The sequence below is a fragment of the Leishmania major genome, chromosome 35 (assembly GCF_000002725.2).
Source record: "Leishmania major strain Friedlin complete genome, chromosome 35".
NCBI classification, from domain to species: domain Eukaryota; phylum Euglenozoa; class Kinetoplastea; order Trypanosomatida; family Trypanosomatidae; genus Leishmania; species Leishmania major.
Window position 1 is genome coordinate 719,644 of NC_007284.2, and position 19,090 is coordinate 738,733.

General features: G+C 54.9%; 6 protein-coding genes across 6 annotated transcripts; 1 reads left to right on the forward strand and 5 right to left on the reverse strand.

Annotated features, from left to right (window-relative positions):
• Positions 1 to 936: 936 nt before the first annotated feature.
• Positions 937 to 2,025, reverse strand: LMJF_35_1700 (putative RNA 3'-terminal phosphate cyclase; the record flags this gene model as incomplete). The annotated part of the gene is made up of 1 exon (XM_003722514.1): positions 937 to 2,025. The coding sequence occupies one exon, from the start codon at positions 2,023 to 2,025 to the stop codon at positions 937 to 939; it is 1,089 nt and encodes a 362-aa protein (XP_003722562.1).
• A 2,282-nt stretch (positions 2,026 to 4,307) lies between these two features.
• Positions 4,308 to 5,642, reverse strand: CYP14 (putative cyclophilin 14; the record flags this gene model as incomplete). The annotated part of the gene is made up of 1 exon (XM_003722515.1): positions 4,308 to 5,642. One exon carries the CDS (start codon positions 5,640 to 5,642, stop codon positions 4,308 to 4,310), a length of 1,335 nt encoding a protein of 444 aa, XP_003722563.1.
• A 1,748-nt stretch (positions 5,643 to 7,390) lies between these two features.
• LMJF_35_1730 (putative casein kinase II) lies at positions 7,391 to 8,509 on the reverse strand (the record flags this gene model as incomplete). Its single annotated transcript, XM_003722516.1, has 1 exon — positions 7,391 to 8,509. One exon carries the CDS (start codon positions 8,507 to 8,509, stop codon positions 7,391 to 7,393), a length of 1,119 nt encoding a protein of 372 aa, XP_003722564.1.
• A 2,247-nt stretch (positions 8,510 to 10,756) lies between these two features.
• LMJF_35_1740 (putative ubiquitin hydrolase) lies at positions 10,757 to 14,251 on the reverse strand (the record flags this gene model as incomplete). The annotated part of the gene is made up of 1 exon (XM_003722517.1): positions 10,757 to 14,251. The coding sequence occupies one exon, from the start codon at positions 14,249 to 14,251 to the stop codon at positions 10,757 to 10,759; it is 3,495 nt and encodes a 1,164-aa protein (XP_003722565.1).
• Positions 14,252 to 14,791: 540 nt separating this feature from the next.
• LMJF_35_1750 (dynein-associated roadblock protein-like protein) lies at positions 14,792 to 15,151 on the reverse strand (the record flags this gene model as incomplete). Its single annotated transcript, XM_003722518.1, has 1 exon — positions 14,792 to 15,151. The coding sequence occupies one exon, from the start codon at positions 15,149 to 15,151 to the stop codon at positions 14,792 to 14,794; it is 360 nt and encodes a 119-aa protein (XP_003722566.1).
• Positions 15,152 to 18,178: 3,027 nt separating this feature from the next.
• Positions 18,179 to 18,601, forward strand: LMJF_35_1755 (conserved hypothetical protein; the record flags this gene model as incomplete). Its single annotated transcript, XM_003722519.1, has 1 exon — positions 18,179 to 18,601. The coding sequence occupies one exon, from the start codon at positions 18,179 to 18,181 to the stop codon at positions 18,599 to 18,601; it is 423 nt and encodes a 140-aa protein (XP_003722567.1).
• Between the last annotated feature and the right edge of the window lie 489 nt (positions 18,602 to 19,090).

Here is a 19,090-nt window from a genome sequence, read left to right on the forward strand (position 1 = left end):
TGCGTCGCGGCTGAGGGGCACGATGCAGAGCTAACCAACAAAAAAGGTCCAGTGGAGCAAAGAAAGAGCGCAGAAGCCGTAGAGAAGACAACTCGCACCTGTTCCCTTTTGCTGTCGCAGGTCTACGTCGTTGAATACCACTGACATGTCCACACATAACCATAGGCCAAGTCGAGATCGAGGGGGGGGGGAAAAGAGAGACAAGGGGTGCAGCTCGCTCACACACACACACACGAAGAAAAGGAAACAAGAGCCAGAGCGAAAGGGCGCCCTTGTAAGGTGATGGAGGTCGTACCACTGCTGTGGTGGAGTCTGCACTGTTACCTCTCCGGCCTCTGTCCACATCCATCACTAAATCCCTCACTCACTCGACTGCTAGACGAAAAGAGGTCGGACCTCTCGCCTTATGTCTCTCTGCTTCCTTTCTCACTGCAACCACCTGAAGCTGTTCCGCTATTCGACAAGCTCTCACGTGTGCCAGATGGGAACGAAGGGAGGAGGAGGGGGAAGGGATGTCTCCGCGTGTATGATTATCTGTTGTTCGATTTGTTTTTTTTTCGCGCATGAAGGAGTTTGATTAGACCTTAAACGTAGCTCTCCGCCACAACGCCACCCCACGCACGCAGCGCCTCCCTCCTTCTCTTCCTCCACGCTTGCGCGCTTGGTACGTAGATGGACACAAGCGACATCACTCAAGACGTGCGTGGCGCAAAAGAGCGTTGAGAGGAAAGGGGGAGTTGGCGGATTAGGTGGTAGGGTGTTATTCGTAATGGCCGCAAAGAAAAAGACAGCGACGCCAGAGAAGGGAGGACAAGCATGCAAGGGCGCAGGGGAGAGCAGCGTCGGCGCGCCATGTCCTGACAACCCAGACACACACACACACACACACACATACATACTCAACGACAACAGTAGTGACCCCAGTCGCGGTCTTTCTCAGCTTGACTTCTTCCAAACATTCACGGCATTGCTGCCGAGGCAGGTCACTAGTGTTGTGAGGGGCAGATTCGGCCCCGCGAAGGACGAGTCTGGCTTGACGGCGCACGACACCCCAAAGTACGAGTCCATCAGCATCAGCGCCGACACACCGCTCGCACTCAGTTGGCCGAAGCGCACGGTCGAGATCTCGTCCGGGCTGAGCGCCATCAGCAGCAGCACCAGCATCTGATGGTGCGCATCGACGCAGCCACCCTCGTAAATCTGGTCGAACAAAAGCTGTGCTGCACGCTTGCCGACGTCCTCGGGTGATTCCTGCGGCATGGCAACCGACTCCTGGGAGATGACGCACAGCTTGCTTGTTGTCTCGGCGACCAGTACAACGCCATAGCCGCTCACGCGGTCGTTCCGGTTGGCCTTGCTGTTGTCAACATCGGTCACCACGTACACATCGGGCAGCAACTTGAGCAGTTCTCCTTTGGCGGCAGTAGCGGTTCGCTGCGGCAGGTCTGCCGCGGTCCGAGAGGCGAAGGCAATGCCGCGAACGCGCCGCACCCGCCCGCGCTCCTTCGTTGTAGCGCTAGTGAGACGTCGGATGGCCTTGATGTCTAGCTCTACCGCACCACCGCCACCAGGGGCGGCGCCGCGGCGGATGATGCGCAGACTGCCCTGCACCCCAAACAGCTGCACCCACCTCATAGTGACTGTGCGCACCGTGTCCACGGAGAGGTCCAGCTCGCCTTGGGTGGCGCCTACAAAGGTGATGCGCGAGTCGAACTTTGCAAAAGGAAGCAGCAGCAGCGCTGCCTCGATAACGTACGTGACGCAGCGCTGCGAGGGCACCTCGTGCGAAAAGGACCCGCCCAAGATCATGCCGGGCGTGAACTGCAACGTGGTATTGTGGTCAGTGCACTGCAGGGAGGAGCCGCTCGTGACGCGGTCGATAAACTTGAGGAAGTTTGCTTCGTGTGCCTGAATGCCCATCGGGTCCTCGTCATCGTGGATGTTGGTGATGCGCACTGGCCGCTTTGAGAGAATGCTACACACGATGTGGTGCCGAAGCAAGCTGCTGCCTTCGAAGTGCAGCATGGCAGACTTGGGGGTGGGAAGAGGGGTGTGGGCAGAGCAGCAGAATGCGGGATAGTGATTGTGGCATGAGGGACGGTTTGACAGCAATAGGAGAGCAACGGCCCTTTCTTGGTCTGCGTAGCAGGTTGGATTCGGTGGAATGGTGTGTGGTTGATTCCGCACGCGCACGGGTGTGTTTGAACGAGCAAGAGGGACAGCAAAAGCACAGAGGAGGACATGCAGGACAATGGCGAAAGTTGAGCGTCGGTACTTCACCCGGAGTCTGTCAAATTGACGGCGGAAAGAGAAAGGTAAGCCGAGTTGCACCTGCACGCATGTGAGGATGACCAGACAACATCTCTGATGCAGAGACAACCTCGCACGTAAGGCGAAGGTAACGATGTCAGCAGGCGGCGCACAGCTGAACCAGCCGCATCCCAGCAGCTGTGTTTCGCCTCTTTCGGGATCGAGAGGCATAGCCCACGAGTCCTTCAGGGGCACAGTACGAGCTGCGTAGCGATATGATGTTCATTATGATATCTTTTTGTGTATGTGACAGTGTATGTGAGTACCCAAGTCGGTACTTTGACCTCAGAAGACCAACAACAACGGCAGCGAAAACGTCAAAGGCGGTGAGGGGCTTCACGGCACACGATTGCACGGAGAGCGGTCAACACACAAACAAACGAGCTGCACCACCACCCATCACCACCGCCACCGGACAGCGGGACAGCATTAGCAACAACACCACCATGCCCGGTACACACATATGATTGTGTGTGTATGTAAGGAGAAACAAGAGGGAGGAGGGAAACGGGACCTCATTTTCAGATTGGCGTGGGTGACCGCGTGAGAGCAACTCGAAAACCAACAACGACAAAAGACGAGCCATGTGGGTTATACAAAGAAAAAGGAGCTAGTAGGCACACGCATATACAAAGAAAACAACAATCGTGGAACCACTGGGCGAAGAGAAAACAGCGGCGCACGGGAGACACGACATCTCGAACGGCGTTGGCTGCCCCTTCAGGCAGTAGGATATTTTGCTTCCACACGTGTGTGTCCATTCTCTGCCGCGCAGCAGGAGCCCGACGCCACTCTGCTGCCCCCGGCCAGTCACAGACCCATCTCGTGGGGCACAGCAGCCGCGCACATGCGCCAGTGCAGCAGTGCGCCGACTCCGTCGGCTGAGCACCGCCTCGCATGTCGCCTCACAGCGGCTCACATCATGCCAGTCGCCATCCCTGGTGCATCCCCTCGCGGCGGCACGCAGGTTACCCACCACCGGTGGGCAGTGCGAGGGCCGGGCGAGGCACGTTCGCGTCGCGCGGACACGCTGCCCACCACCACATGGACGGCACACGCGTGCTCGCTGCCGCAGGCCGCCCCGACGCAACGCCATCCACGGCATGGCTGCCGGCATGAGCAGCGATGAAGCGCTCTCACACCACCACGTCGCGGGTGCTTGACCCCGCGCCACCACCGCAGGTGGTTCGGCATTGGCAGGGATAGGGGGTGCTGCTTGGCCTCCCCACACACAGAGTCGATGTACTCGACCCTGAGGTGCAACGGTGAGGTGCCCCCCTCTCTCGTCATGAGGGCGACTGTATCAAAGGGGAAGGAAAGAGCGGATCTTCCCACCAGCAACACATGTTCACAGCGTTCGCACAACTAGCCCATCGACGCGCACATACACTACAGCGAGAGAAGCACCACCGCACACGCATAAAAGTGACACCAACGAAACGTAAGAAGAAAGACCGGTCATCATCGCAAGAAGTAAGTAATGCGCACACATCCAAGGATGCGCCGCATTACAGTGGAGGATCGCATGAAGAGAGAAGGGGGAAGTGGGGCGGCAAGGGCGATTACTGGGAGGTCCATCACACGGCCGTCGCCGTCTCCGTAGCCCACTCCCAAGCCCTCCAAGAGAGGGAAGATGCGGTAGAGGAGCTGCAAAAGACAACAGACGTGAAAAGGGTGACGATGAAGCTGCTGCAAAACCATAACCACGTCAGGCAAAGGAACAGAGGTGCGACACGCACCACTCAGCCCCGTCGTTGCAACTCGCATATTGTTCACCTCTTCTCTCTCGGACAGCATGTCCGCTTCGCCAAGCACGTGTACACAGATACGAGGGAGTCACTAAAGCACATATCGCATGATAAATCGTGCGCCCCTCCCCCCACATACGCGTGATTTGCTTTGCCTTTACCAGCGTTCGAAGAGTCTCGTTCTCTGCTGTCGTCCTCCTCCATCTCTCTGGGCAGCTTGTGCCTTTTGCGTTCTCAGTGCGTGTGGTCTTAGAAAAAACACCATTTTCTCTTCCGCACCTGCGCCGAGCCACCCCCTTGCTGCGTCTCGACCGCCGCGGCACCGATCTCATCGGAGTGCTTGAGTACGTCCGCCGACAAGCGCGGGCCGAACTTTTCATCATCGTACCCGACAGATACGGACTCGTACAGTTTCCACGGCATTGGCGCGATGTGCGACTTGGCGAGCGTGCACAGCTCTCCGCAGCCCTCAATGACGTAGTTCCGTTTTGGCGCATTGCCGTGCTTCGAGCCTGCATTGTTCATCCGCTCAATCACGTTGTACCCACCAATCACAATGGCGAACACCTGCGGCTTGTAGTCCCCCGATGAGATGTGAAGAGCGAAGTTCGGGCTCTCGCGGTTGGGTCCGTACGCGATGGAGGACAGCGCGCCGCGCCAAGCACCGTTGCTCAGGTGTTCCGTCGGCAGGTAGTGCGAGTTGAACCCGGGCACATCGTGCTCCATTTCCTGTCCGTCGCCGAAGATCAAGCAGTGTCGGGGCACGATCGCCGCTAGAGGCATCCCGCGGAAGGAGTTACCCTTGCCTCCGTTGCCGGTGCAACGGCGATGAAAGTACTCACAGTAGAGCGGGCAGTCCTCGTTGAGCAGCCCAATGACAATGCGCCCAATGTCGGTGCCGTTCTCGGTTACGTCGAAGTAGACGACGCTGCCGATGCGCAGGTCGGCCGGCATCTTGTCCACACCGCGCACCACTCGCTCGCTCGACAGGGTAGTCTGGTAAAACACGTACAAGATGATTAAGAGAAGAACGAACACACCGATGCGAATAGCCGTCATGAAGAGCGCATATTGCCGGGCGTGCTCCTCGCACCAGGCCATCATGACCAACTCCAGGTCCGTCAGAATGCGCTGCGGCAGCGGGACCTCTTCGATAAGCGTGAGTGGCAGGCGTCGAATGCGGGTGATAGAGTTGCCCTTCTCATCCTTCACGATGATCGCATCCTCATGAAATCCCTCATCGCTGTTCTCTTCTCCGTAGTCCTTCTGCACCACAGCCATTTCTGCGCCATCCTCTGCACTTGCCGGCTTGCTCATGTCGTTCCCATCGACAGCGGCACCGCCGCCGTCGCCCTTCTCACCATCATCGCTAGAGACGCGGTCGATGTTCGCCGGCAGTTTGGAGCCGATGCTCCTGCTATCAAAGCGCAACGCGCTAAGGCGAAGGCCTGCCAAGAGAGGGGATGTGGAGGTGCCAAAGGGGCGCACCGAGGCTACGGAGACAGATGGCAGCAGCTGACACACTCGAAACCGCACCCGTGCCACTCCTACACGGCTACATACACCTACATTACTGCGCAGCATCGTTAACCACCAAAGCCTGGCTAGCGTACAACGCCGCAGAGACGATAGAAACAACAAGGGCACGCTGTGATTAAGAGTGATAGCCCAGAGGTGTGGGATAGAGTAAGTGGGTGTCGTCAGATGCGAAAAACACTAGCCCTCTCACAGATGTACGACCTCTGCAAATTACGGTGGGGGAGGGAGGACTCACTTATGTGAAGAGCGATCCGCAGCGCTGCTGGTGCAGAAGTGACACTGTAACGATTGGGGATGGGGCTGCACAAGAGAACACAATGCGGGTGCAACAGTATGCCCTCCCCTGAAGAGATGGTACTAATAAAGTATCCACACCATGAGGTAGCAGTCCAAACGCATACACAGAGGAGAAAGTGCGAGAATGAGGTCCAAATACACCTGGAAGTGAAGGCAGGGGAGGGGAGAAGCGGGGAGACAGAGCGAGAGAGAGCAAGCTCATTTTGCGCACCGGGTGGGAGACACACCATCTGGACCAACACAACCATGATTGCCACCTGAAGGCCAAGCTCGCGCTGCACAATCCACAGCCAGCGCCAATCGTGTTCACCCACTGCTGCAGGGAGAGACAGGATAAGAACTCAAGCCACCAGAAGTTTCGCCACATTTCATGTTGCCCGTCCAGCGCGTAGCTGCCATCCCCCCGTCGGCAGATCACGCCAGCAGAGGAGCAAACGTGCACACACACACACACGCACACACAACCCCAAGGAATCACCGCTTGAACGGGCGATGCCTCTCACGTCCTTGTTCCCAGATCACGTTTCCGCCGTGTGGACCTCAGCGTACCTGTCGCAATGCTTTCGCGCTTCTTCTTGTTTTCTCTTGACTCTAAAGCACAATGCAGACCTTTTCCTTCAGCACTAGTAGCAACACGAGTTCCGCGCACACGTGCAGACACCCAAGCACACCCAAGCACACACACACACACACACACACACACACACACAGGCAAAAAGAAAGAAAGACAGTGACGCCAATCACACGGTCAGTTTGGGAAAGAGGATGCACCTCAAACAACGAAGAGGAGGAGGAGATCGACAGTGAAAAAAATAATAATAATAAAACACGAGCATAGCAAAACACAAAGGATCAAATATGCACACACACACACAGACAGACAAGCATACAATGAGTTCGTGTGCCGTAGTTACGGTTAACATGGATCGGAGCTAGCGTGGCGCGACAGGCGGAGTAAGAGAGGGTTGGAGGAGAAGGGCTAAGAGGAGGGGGAACGGTCCATATGTAGCGGAGAGCGAGAGGCTAGGGAAGGGAGAGAGGAAAACAAAACAAGAAGGAAGACACAAGTGCAAGCACACACACATACTGTAGATAAAGTTGTTTGTGGCATGACAGAGTGAGAGGAGGTATGTGGATGGGAGGGGGGAGAGGGACGCAAAACAAGAGGGCGAGAGACTAGAAAATGCTCCGCAGTGTTCATGTGTGAGCAGATGTACCAAAAATAAGGAGAGTACATGCAGTGCCACACATACGACTTGCCTACGACAGAAAAAAAAACGCGAATGCGGGTGTTCCTCTCGTCGCTATTGCCATCAGCAGGCACCCTCCCGCTATTCCCTGCGCATTCGCCCTTCTCGTTGCCTTTCTGCCTTGTTGCTCACCTCTTTCTGGTGGGGAGCGAGAGGACAGCCGAGACGCTACAAATTCACTACCACATACGCAGACAAAGGGAGAGAGAGATACGTGCACGCAAGCGCAGGCTGCTCATCTTGCTTTCACGACTCTATTCTTGGCGCTCTCTTTTCGTGCTCGCTCTCTTCGTTGCATATACTCGCACCGCCGCCTCCATTCTCGTCCGCCACGGTGATCCCGTCTAGCGTAAAATCTTTGGGTCTGACTGGGTCGAAGTATGGGTCCATCATCGCCTCTGCCGCTTGGATCCGCTTCATGTGATCATACTGGAGCAACTTGTCTAAAAACGCGAGTGCCTCGGGCGGGCACAGGTGCTCATTTTGCCCATTCACAAAGCTCCTCCATGGCTTCTTCGCGTGGTAGCCTAGCGTCGCCTCTAGCACGGGCGGCAGACTCGCGTTGTGCTTCTTCAGGTACACTTGCAGGTCGTCCGTGCCGAGCACCTTCACAATGCGCACCAGCTGATCTGTGTTGTCCTTCCCGCGGAAGAATGGCTCACGAATGAAGATCATGGCTGCTAGCATGCATCCCAGCGACCACATGTCTAGCCGGTAGTCGTACATGGGCAATTCTATGAGCAGCTCCGGCCCCTTGAAGTAGCGCGACGCGACGCGAGCGTTATAGGACGTGGCAGGATGGTAGAATTCAGCCAGACCCCAGTCGATCAGCTTCAGCTTACCTGTTTTATAGTCCAGGCACACGTTGTTCGGTTTCACGTCACGATGCATGATGCCATGCGAGTGGGCGTATTCGAGAGCCATGAGAACCTGGAAAATGTAGCTGCGCACCTCTAAATCGGTGAAGGTGGGGAAGACGGTTCGGAAGTCACATGACTTCACGTACTCGAAGACGAAGGAGGGCGTTTTGCTATTGGGCTCCCGCACGACATCGAAGAGGTCCACAATATTCGGACCGCCTTTGAGCGTCTGCAGCACCATCAACTCACGCAGAATCTTCTTTTTCTTGACTGGCTTCAGCACCTTGATCACAACCTGACGCGGCACCTTGGTGTCTACGCCGAGGAAGACGTCACTATACTTGCCACGGCCGATCTTCTGCACCACCTCGTACCGGTCAGGGCTATTCCACTGCACGCGCAGAGAGTCGTAGTCCCAGTAGGAGGAGGGCTTGTTGACGTTGACGTGGGCGTAGCGGTGCGCGCCATCGGAAGCTGGCGATTTTGGTGACGATTTCGAAGACATGGCCTCTAACTTACGTCGCTTAGATCCGTTTTTCTTCTTTTTCCTCACACACTTCGCTCCTTCTCCCTCGACGGAGACGTACGCTGACTATGCTTATACCCTCCTCCTTTCGAGTTCACGCCGTATGGAGGCAAAGAGGGAGAGTCGCGGCCACCGCGCACACGTTGGGGGCGTGAAAAGAGGGTGGCAGCCAGATGAGAGAAGATGGGGTCGCAAGAGAGAAGGGAGAGGGAAACAGATACAACATCGAAGGCTCATGGACAAGGAAAGAGAGACAGTAAGCACACGTCGATGGGAGCGAATCGCGCTTCGTTTGCCGATGCTGCAGTACTCTCAATGAGAAAACTACAGAACAGAGAGGCGCAGGGTTGTAAGATGGGGGAGAAGAAGGGGGACATGATGGTGGGGCTTCGGTGTTCTGTAGTGCTTCCCCGTTCCCTCTCCAAGCTGCCACTCTTCTTGTCGTTTATCCCCCCTCAGCGTGACATCCTCCATCCACTGTTTCCACGCGCAAAGAAGCGAGCTGCATGCTTCTCTGCTGCTCACATTTTCCTCTCTTTTGGTGAGCAGGAGGGTGTCGAAGATATGGGGAGAGGGGCGAAGGGAAGGGCGGGGGCGCGGGGATACGGGCGGTTTCTTCTCCTTTCGCTGCGGTGACGCTGCCACCGGCATGAAATTTCCTCCTGCCTCTTTTCCTTTCTGATTCGACGATCGCCACGCACACAAACTGAAGACGAAAAGACAAAGGCAAAGAAAACATTTCTTTCCGACGTGTGTGTCCATTCTCTGCCGCGCAGCAGGAGCCCGACGCCACTCTGCTGCCCCCGGCCAGTCACAGACCCATCTCGTGGGGCACAGCAGCCGCGCACATGCGCCAGTGCAGCAGTGCGCCGACTCCGTCGGCTGAGCACCGCCTCGCATGTCGCCTCACAGCAGCTCACATCATGCCAGTCGCCATCCCTGGTGCATCCCCTCGCGGCGGCACGCAGGTTACCCACCACCGGTGGGCAGTGCGAGGGCCGGGCGAGGCACGTTCGCGTCGCGCGGACACGCTGCCCACCACCACATGGACGGCACACGCGTGCTCGCTGCCGCAGGCCGCCCCGACGCAACGCCATCCACGGCATGGCTGCCGGCATGAGCAGCGATGAAGCGCTCTCACACCACCACGTCGCGGGTGCTTGACCCCGCGTCACCACCGCAGGTGGTTCGGCATTGGCAGGGATAGGGGGTGCTGCTTGGCCTCCCCACACACAGAGTCGATGTACTCGACCCTGAGGTGCAACGGTGAGGTGCCTCCTCGTCATGAAAGAAAACAGCAAAGACGGAAAAAGAGAAGTGAGCCAAAGGAAGCCACGACGGAAGCCAAGACGAAGCACAAGGCACCTTACCACACACGCACCAACGGAAGAGGAAAAGGGGACGTTGCATTTTCTTCGTGGAGCTAGGGAGAGGTGACGCACGTGCGCAACTCTGCTCGATATTGTCAGGAGAGCTGCTTGTTTTGCTTCTGCCCCAACTTCCACCTATTGACCTCTTCCCCTATGCCCTTCACCAGATGCGTCTGCGCTCCCACACGAACATAAAGAGAACGAGGCAATCGACCACGCGAGCTGTAACGCTGGCACGTACGAACAACACACGCGCCAAAGCAACCCGGTCATCGAGTACATGCCCCAGAGACTAACGGCACACTACCGCACCCTTTTTGTGTCCGTGCGCGAAGCTTCTCATACGGACGAGCAGCGCGTACTCACGCACGAACAAATAAGCGTGCACACGAATCATGCATAGGACAGAGAAGAGGTGCTGGTGGTGGTAGTGGGCGGGGTGTGGGGAGGGGGCGGAGAGAGGCTTGATAACGACACAGAAATAAGAGACAAAGACGGCAGCAAGAAAAGGTCGTGAATCGAACAATTAGCGGCCTTGTGTGCGTGGGGGAGGGGGAGGGGAGGGGAGAGGAGCGCCGCGCGGCCGGAAGCGGAAGGTATAGAAAAGGGAAATACTAAAAACAAAGTAGCAACGCAGACAGAGAGAACGAGACAGTGCGTGAATAGCGCAACGAGGGTCCTCCTCAAAGGAAAAGGAAGACGCGCAGTTCAACATCAAGATGGCAGGCCACCAAGGGGCTGTGCCCGGTTGTCTTTGAAGGGAAAGCCCTTCGTGTGACCGTGCGGCTAACATCTGAGCCGGATGCAAGCGACAAAACAGAAGTATATATATATATGTGTGTGTGTGTGTGTGAGGTCAGTTGAGGATCAGCACCTTCTCCTCACGCTTGCCCGTTCGCTTTGAGAGCGGGGCGTGCTCCAGCCCAATGAAAGCCGCCTTCGAAGGCTCAATCTGGTTCGGCTGGTAGCACTCTGGAAGACAGAAGTTGGTAATGTGGGCACCCATCAGGGCATCCGGCGCAATCACCTCTACCCGGCTTTCCTTCACTAGACACACCTTCCAATCCTGCACGGCAGCGTAGATCATCTCCAGCTTCGCGGCGATGCGGCGTAACAGCTGATTCGACGTTTCGTAGAAGTTGATGTACATGCTGAAGGGCTCACTGTGCGTCTCGATGGCGTCGCGACGCTGGCGCACCATGGTGAAGTGATGCACCTGAAACACCGCCTGGTCTGAGGAGGGAACGCCTGGGATGGGTGCAGGAAGGTGCTCGATACGATACTCCGCGCTTTCTTCGAAGGTGTTGTGTTCGAAGACAAGTGTGTGGTTCTTGTCCAGTATGTTGTACACACGACCGCGCCACACGTCGACCAGACGCAGCCACTCGTGTGCGCTCTTGCAGTCCATCTGCATGAGACGCTTCACAAAGGCGATGGAGGAGTTGTTGGATGTGTTTTGTGGATCTTCCTTGAGCAGCGCCGCCACCGCTGGGCAGGCGCCGGCTGCGTAGTCTTTTTGAATCTCGCGCACGCAGGCGGGAAAGAGCAGGTCCGCCGTGATAGGAAGATCATGCGGCAGCAGAATCCAGTGCGTCGACACCACTTTGACATTGTCGCCGTACAACTTGAACTGCAACGAGTGCGCATTCTCAATTTCGGTGACTGTGTACTTGCAGTACTCGTAGTAGAGGTATTTGGACAGGGCGGGAACCCGCGAACTGGCAGGCATCAACAATCTCGCCAAAGTTGCACGATCGTGTTTCTTGCCCTTCATGAAGTATGGCAGCTCCGTTTCCGGGTTGTGGCGAGTGAAGCGAACGCGGTCGTAGTTCTCCATGTCGCCAATGAGCCGTGCAACGTACCGTTGAAGCTGCTCGTACGTCATGTCCTCTGCAAGCTCGGTCGCGATCAGCAGGGGATAATCCGGGTAGCGGTTCAGTTTCAGCTCCACCGGGATTCGGTGCAGGAGGAAGTTCTGGTAGCTCTGGATGTCGGGGTAGAAAATGTTCGCTGGGTCCTCGTTCGGTGTGTCGAGTTTCCAGATGAGAATGTCACCCGAGTGAAGCTCGGTGCACGGCAAAAACTCGCTCGCCTCAGTTTCGCGCACCACTCCCAACGCCTCCTGCGGCATACCGCGCTTCACTTCGGTCGTCTCCGCCTCATCCCTCGAGGAGAGGTCCTGGTTCGACCTGTAGGCCTCAAGTGAGGCGGCACTCCGTGGCTTCGACGGCAGTGTCTGCTTCGCTTTCGGCGGCTTCGTCAGATGATGGCCATGCAGCTGCTTTGTCAGGTCTGGCAGATCGGCGATGAGGGCGCGCACATGCAACTCCATGCTTTCGAGAGCCTGCTTTGCGTCCCCGTTCGGATCGCGGTGTAGCACGGTGCACCCTAGAAAAAGGACTTTGAGCTGCAGCGGGTCGTACAGCTTGTGGTGAAACACCTGGTACTCGCGGGACGCGCAGCCCTGGTCGAGTTCAATTACTGTGGCAGTTGCTGGGGTTGTGACAAGTACGCAGCACTCCTTTGCGTTTTGCAAGAGCTGTCGCACCTTCATGTTCGCCCTGACCTGCTGAGAAAGCCGAATCTCTGACCCGCCAGTGCGCGATGAGGCAAACCACAGCAGCAGCTGCTCGGCGTCGACACCCAGCTGCCGCTTCACAAATCCCTCAAAAGCTGGCAATGCTTCGTCGTCGAGCAGAATGCGCAGAGTCTTGTGAGAGGAGAACTTCTGCGCTGCCGGTCGACGCGACGTAAGGTACTCTTCCTGATCGGCGATTTCGTTCGGTAGAATAAAATGCACTCGCCCGTAGAGGTAGTCTTCCGCCTGCTCCTTGACGCGACGCTCGTGTTCAACACGCTCTCTTTCCAGCTGCTGCACGACGTGTTGTGGGACGTCATTGCTGCCGATCGGGCATAGAATGGAGCTCAGTTGGCTCGTGCGGATGTACACAAGCATGTACGCGTTGGCGGTGTTCGGGATCTCAGAACCCCAGTAGTTAAGCTTGAAGCCACCAAAGTTGTCACCAAACACCTCCTTCAGTTTTGCCGGAGTAACAGCTTCATCGTTGAACTTGTACCACGCGCCAGAGCACAGAAGGAAGCAAAAGTAGTGACCAAAGCCGGTGTTTGACCCGGAGTGTACCAGCACACTGCACAGGGTGTAATGCGTGTCCGTCGACGGAGACTCTGGCATGTAACGCGACAGATCCAGAGTGTTGTAGTAGTCCCAGCGCGTCAACACCTTTGTCTCGCCCTGCTGAATGTCGTAGTCAAAGCGTGCAAGGTGCAGAAGAAGGATGGGAGGGATCGTCTTGAACCGGACGCCTTTCTCTGCACGATGATACGACTTTTTCCCATTGCATTCCAGGCAGTACTTGTTTTTTCCGTCCAGCACCTCGACCTGGCAAAAGGCGTCGAAGCTCGAGTATATGTTCTTCTTGTTCTTCACAACGAGCTGGAGGTCATAAAACGGCTCTTCCCGGGAGCCGTAGTAGTTCGCCTCTTCGACCTTCACGTAGCTTTCCAAGGAGCCCGTGAAGAGGCGATGAATCGCATTCTCCTTCGGCGTCGGATTCCCGGTTTCAGCTTGTTGAGCATTGAGCTTCTCCTCCAAATTGTCTAGAAGAACGCGCGTCAGCTCATGCACGTCGTGCTGGATAAAGCTATCGGATGCGCCCCATCCGAATGATTCAGTGAGCTCGCGTGTGCCGACAGCGCGCGTCGACATCTGCAAGTGGCAAAAGAGTCGCTGCAGGGCATACGGAATGCTTCTGGACACTGTTGACTCCAGGTCAGCATGCTGCTCCGCCTCGTCTTTTGTCGGCATGTGATAGATAATAGCCCTAAACGCTGTGATGTGGAAGAGAGCCTGGAGGAGCGAGTTGAGGTAGCAGGTCGCGCCCTGATTTAGCAAACCGTTGTAGTGGGAGTGACAGGTCCGACCTCTTTCCAGATCAGCTACGTCATCCCTCTTTGTCTCCTTTGCCGCAGATGAACACTGCTCTCTGTACGATAAGCTATTCACACTCGCGTAGCCGAGAAGAGGAGTGTTGGCGTAGAGCGGACTCCACTGGCGTGCGCTCAAATGCCGATGAATCATGTAATTACCTTCAATTTTACCCGCGCCGTGAAGAGCAGTGATGTGTTGAAGTGACCTCAGAAAAAGAGGAAAGAGGGATGGGTCGACCCCGCACTGCTTGAAGACGGAGATCCGCTCCTTTCCTGTCATGGTCGTCAGATCAGCAATCGTGTAACTGCACTTTTCCAGCGCTGCCTCCGAGGGAAGCAGCTTTCTATTGAAGGCGGTGTCATTCCAAAAAACGTGCTTTGCCACATCTAAAACTGCAAGCATTGTGATGTTGTTCCGTGTTCCTTGTCTGCGCTGTGCCCGTACGCGTGTTTGCGTGTGCACGGAGTTTCCGGCGTTTTTTTCTATTTGCTTTCGTAGATGCGTGTTTGAACCAGCAGCTGCTACTTTTGCAACCACAAGCTGGGAAGCTTCAGCACCTGCAGCTTAGGGTATGTAAGTCAATAGAGGTGAAAAGCGGAGGGAAAAGCTGAGAGTAGCCGGCGTTTCGGAAAAGTGCGCATAACCAAAGCCGCGGAGATGATGACTCGGCATCAATGGTAGGAAGGGAAGTTGACATGGACACAGGTGAAAAAATGACGGAAGGACATGTTGCGCAACACGAGAGCAAGACGGTGGGTCAACGGCATCTTTGCGTGGCTATGCGTATGTCTCTTTGTCAAAGGCAGTCTGAATGCACAGCAAGGCTGCGGCGTGTTCACTGTTCGTATTATTTGTTCGCGCTTAGACACATTCCTGGGGAGAAACTATTTACATTCGAAACACTCCTCTCCTCTATCCCATGCGAGTGTGCGCGTAACGCAGCTACTCGACAATGTTTTGAATAACAATCAGAATGAAGTCCTTGTCTGGTGCAACCATGATCTCATTCTTTTTTGAGCGGATGCGAAGGAAGCACAGATCGTTCGTTGGGTCTAGGTCACGAACGCAATGACGTGCTTTAGCAGCAAGTGACGTGATCAAATGCGCGTACTGGTTCTGCACTGTTGTGTCCTCGATAGTGCTGCGTATGGGAGTGCCTTCACTGTCCACTACAATGATGCCAGTCACGTTGGGGCGCTGACTGATGCGCTGAAACATTTCCGCAATCTCTGACATGGCTTTGCGCGTGCTGTGAAACGAGGAGCGGTGGCCGGTAACTCTACAGTTGCTGAAAAGATCCATGAAAGGAAACGCAATGGCGCAGGAACACGTAGGCAAAGATGTTATAGAGAGAAAAGAGTACAAAAAGGATGGGGATGCAAGCAGAGAGCACATCGAGACGCTTGTATAAAGCGAGGCAGACACTCCAAGGAAGAGCAGTTACACTGTCAAGCTCTTTCAGCACTTCCAGCAGGCACACATCAGTATGTTTTTCTCTCAATGGGGGAAACCGACGATACAGACGGGACGAAAAAGTAGCTCAGCGAGCCACCTCACAGCAGCTGTCAATAACCTTGTACAGAAAACAGCATGCGTTGCAGCAAGTTCGCTCTGTTATACCCCTCCCTCACCACCTGCCGCTTCAAAGGAAGCTGGTAGCAATGGAGACTCAAAGAAAACAGAAAGCCTAGCAGAAGAGTCATCGACACAGCAATGACCGCGTCGTGGCCATAAGGCGAGGGAAGGATGTTTCCATCACGCACAAAGTCCATGCTGCCGACTCCCACAGCAGCCGCAAGCTCAGAAACCTCTTTAGCTCTCTGAGCACCACCCATGAGAACGCTCACACGTTGTGCGGCTTGCACCCATTCACGCACAGCTGACTTATTGCAAACAGAGCGAACAGCTGATACAACTTCAGTAGTAAGAGGAGTAGGTGCGCATACCTCGATACCAGCGCTCCACAACGGCGAGCAAGAGAAGCGGTTGCCTCCGACGTAGACGATCGGCGATTCGGCAAGTACAGCACCGTAAAGAATCCCTTCGAGATTGCTCGTGAGCACACGAATAGATTTGTGACGGTGAAACGCATAGGGGAGAGCTATAGAAGTGTCATCAGTGATCTTCACGCATTGGCCTTCGGAGGACCTTCAACATCCCGACGATGGCTCCGCCGCTGGTATATACCGAAGGACACAAGTGTTCTTTTCGATTGCTACTGTTCCGATAGCGCTGTAAAACTGCTGCTCATGTGCGCTGTTTTCTACTGGCAAGGTTACGTACGGGAAACGAGCTCCACAGCTCTTAAGATATGCGCTGATTTCGGCTAAAGAGCTCCTTGTCATGAGCTCATCATCACCTCTGAGGAATCCGATCGGGTGCGCAATGGGGCATATGGGCCCTGTAATATCGATACCTGGATTTCGAGTAATAATGCGCTGTATCATGTGAAGATTTTGCCGTGCACCAAAGCTGACGAGATTCTGCACAGAGACGGCAAAGTCGAATATTGCACTTGCCACTAAGTTCCGCAGTCAGTGCTCTTCACCCAGGTAGAAAGGCGGAATGCGAAGCGATGTACTCCGAATACTTGGCACGTCTTCGGTGCTCTCTGACAGAAGGACAAGAGGCGCGCCGAGTTGCCTGCTAATCTGGCCCGCCTCCTCGAGAAACACAGCTGCTAGGACAACATCAGGCGAGCAGTTCCGCTTGCGCAAGGCGACGAGAAAAGTTTCTGAGAGGTCTGCTGAATTATCGTGGCACCTTTCCTGAGAGCACATGACAAATACGCAAGCGGATCTTACGAACACGTCTTCGCAGCTGCCGAGCTTCAGCGAGTCCACGAAAACCATCGCTGAGTGATTTCTCTGGTAGGTTGCTCCTACAATAGCCCCAATCTGCAGCACGCCAGATGGCGTTCCCGAGGAAACAAAAGCAAGCTTTAGCGTTTTCACACTTAGGGCGATAAACAACAGCACACTCATGGCGAGCGCCACTAATCACGCGGTTTGTGAGGCCTCTCGCAGTCTACGCTATTGGTAAGAAGTCTTATGAAGACGGCGGAGCCAAAGGACAAACAAAAAGGATGCTGGCGTCGGTAAGGATGGTCAGGAGCAACTCAGCGCACCGGTGGCAGACGAATAGGGAAAAGGACCGCTCTTTAAGGCGCCAAGATACTCTTTGCCTTCTGGAGCGAGGAGGTGACAAAGTGGTTAACACCTGGTGAAGAGTCTCTGGCTTACAGCTACGAGTTTTTCCGTGTTCGCGAATCTCGCGCATGCGATGCAAAGTTCCTCTGTCTCCTGGAACTTCCCTCGGAATTGGGTTATTTGTAGTTTCACCGTCAAGCTGACCTACAGGGCCGACAACAGATCTTCTGCCGCAGATGATCTGCGCTGCAGCTGCAAAATCTCCATGAAGCTGAGCCTCACAGATTAAAGGGGGGGGGGTAGGGATAGGTCTCCGGCCAACCCCCCTTCCGCTGTTGCACCGAGCGTGTAATCAAGATTCAACATCTCACGTGCAAGAAAGAGAGACTGAGCTTCTTCTGGTGTGGAGGGAGCAACCGAGAGGGGGAGGCACGGTTCAGCGGAAAGAGGATCAATCGACTTTCGACACACGCACATCCATAAGGTTCAGAATCATGGTACCAAAATCGATCGCATTTTCGACGCTTGCATCTCTGTATATCTGCGTCTTGCCTTGCCACCACCTTGTCTTTCACGCGGTGAAGGTGCTGGTTTGAGATCAAGCAGACTTCATCCCAGAAAATAGTTGTATTGACACGCAGATGTAAGCGTGAGCCTGGAGGAGAAGCGACCTCACGCTTGTGGCGCAGAAGCAGACGAGCTCATGCCGAAAGCACATGCGAGAATCATGGACCTGCTTTTGTCAGCCACTTCATGAAAAAAGGAACCACAATTTGCGAAGTGCAACCGCTTTGAGAAGCATGAGGAAATGTTTGGAGGAAGAAATGGCAACGATGAAGGGGCCAAGGGCGGATCGTTTCCTCAGCGCTCACATTGCTTTTGAAGGAATCAGCTTTGGGATAGAACGCGTCTTCAGCTTGGATAGGCGCTGAGAGCGCCGTTCAACAGAAGGTCATTGTTGTTCGCATTCACTTAGGATTATCGCTCCTTCAGCTGTCTGCCACCTCTACTGAAATGATTCGGGTCTTAAACTCTCTATGTCTCTTCCACTTGATTGCCGACCGGTGACGTACGACTGTATCCTTTCCCTCGCCCTTTCTCATGCCTATCGTTTCCTCGGTACTCGTTAACAGCTCAACTTGCACAAATACTTGAAAAAGAAAGGAAATCTTCTAACAAAATGCTGCGAACAAGGCTATCTCTGGCGCCGATGTTGTCGAAGGCGACTCGACTACAACTAGGGAACATCAAGACTGAATATGGCACGGTGTCTACAGCTGCTGGCTCAGTCGAGAAATGGGGGTTTCTTTTCGGTGGCAACATGTACCCTATCATTAGCATAAGTTTTAGCATTTTTATGGTGTGTGCCACCGTTGTGGTAGTCGCCACGTACCAACAGTACCGCGATATGGCGATGGCGACCGAGCACATTTCGTACGAAGATGTCAAGGATCGCTGCCTTACCCCAATGCCCGGGTGGGCTCGTCTGCGCTCTTTCAGTATGGCAACTCCGCAAGGCCCTGCAACGTTCCGCGATCCGACTCCCTTAGACTGGCTTCCGTTCGAGCTCAAGCTGGGATACGTCAAGCAGTCCTCCTATTAACGACAACAGAAAGGAAGAAGTTTTTTTTTTCCCCTCGGTGCGCGTGTATTGATATTTCCCCGCTTTTCTGATGTTTTACTGGCTCGCTGCGTGATCCATGCTGGCGTCTTTATTTCGCTGTCTCGCCTTTTTTTGCTTGCCCTAGGATTCTTTCGCTTGTATGTTTATTTTTAGGTGCTAAAACCCTCCAGTGGTTTGCTGCTTTTCTTTCCTGCAAAGCTGTAGCACTCGCCACTAGAATGTGTGCCGTCGCGAAGGGAAATACTTGTACTCATAGAGGAGAGTGAGAAGCAAAGTATTCTAAGTCGCTGCATTTGACGAGTTTTTTGTCACCAAGCTTGGCTCAGTGCTTCGGAATTCAGTCCCTGAATTACAGGAAAAAAACTAGCACCGATCCCGAGCACCAGCGTACAAAGTGTTGCGGTGGTATCTGAAACAAAAAAAAGCGTTGGAACGACTGCTCTGCGTGTAGAAGTGGACCTTGGATTC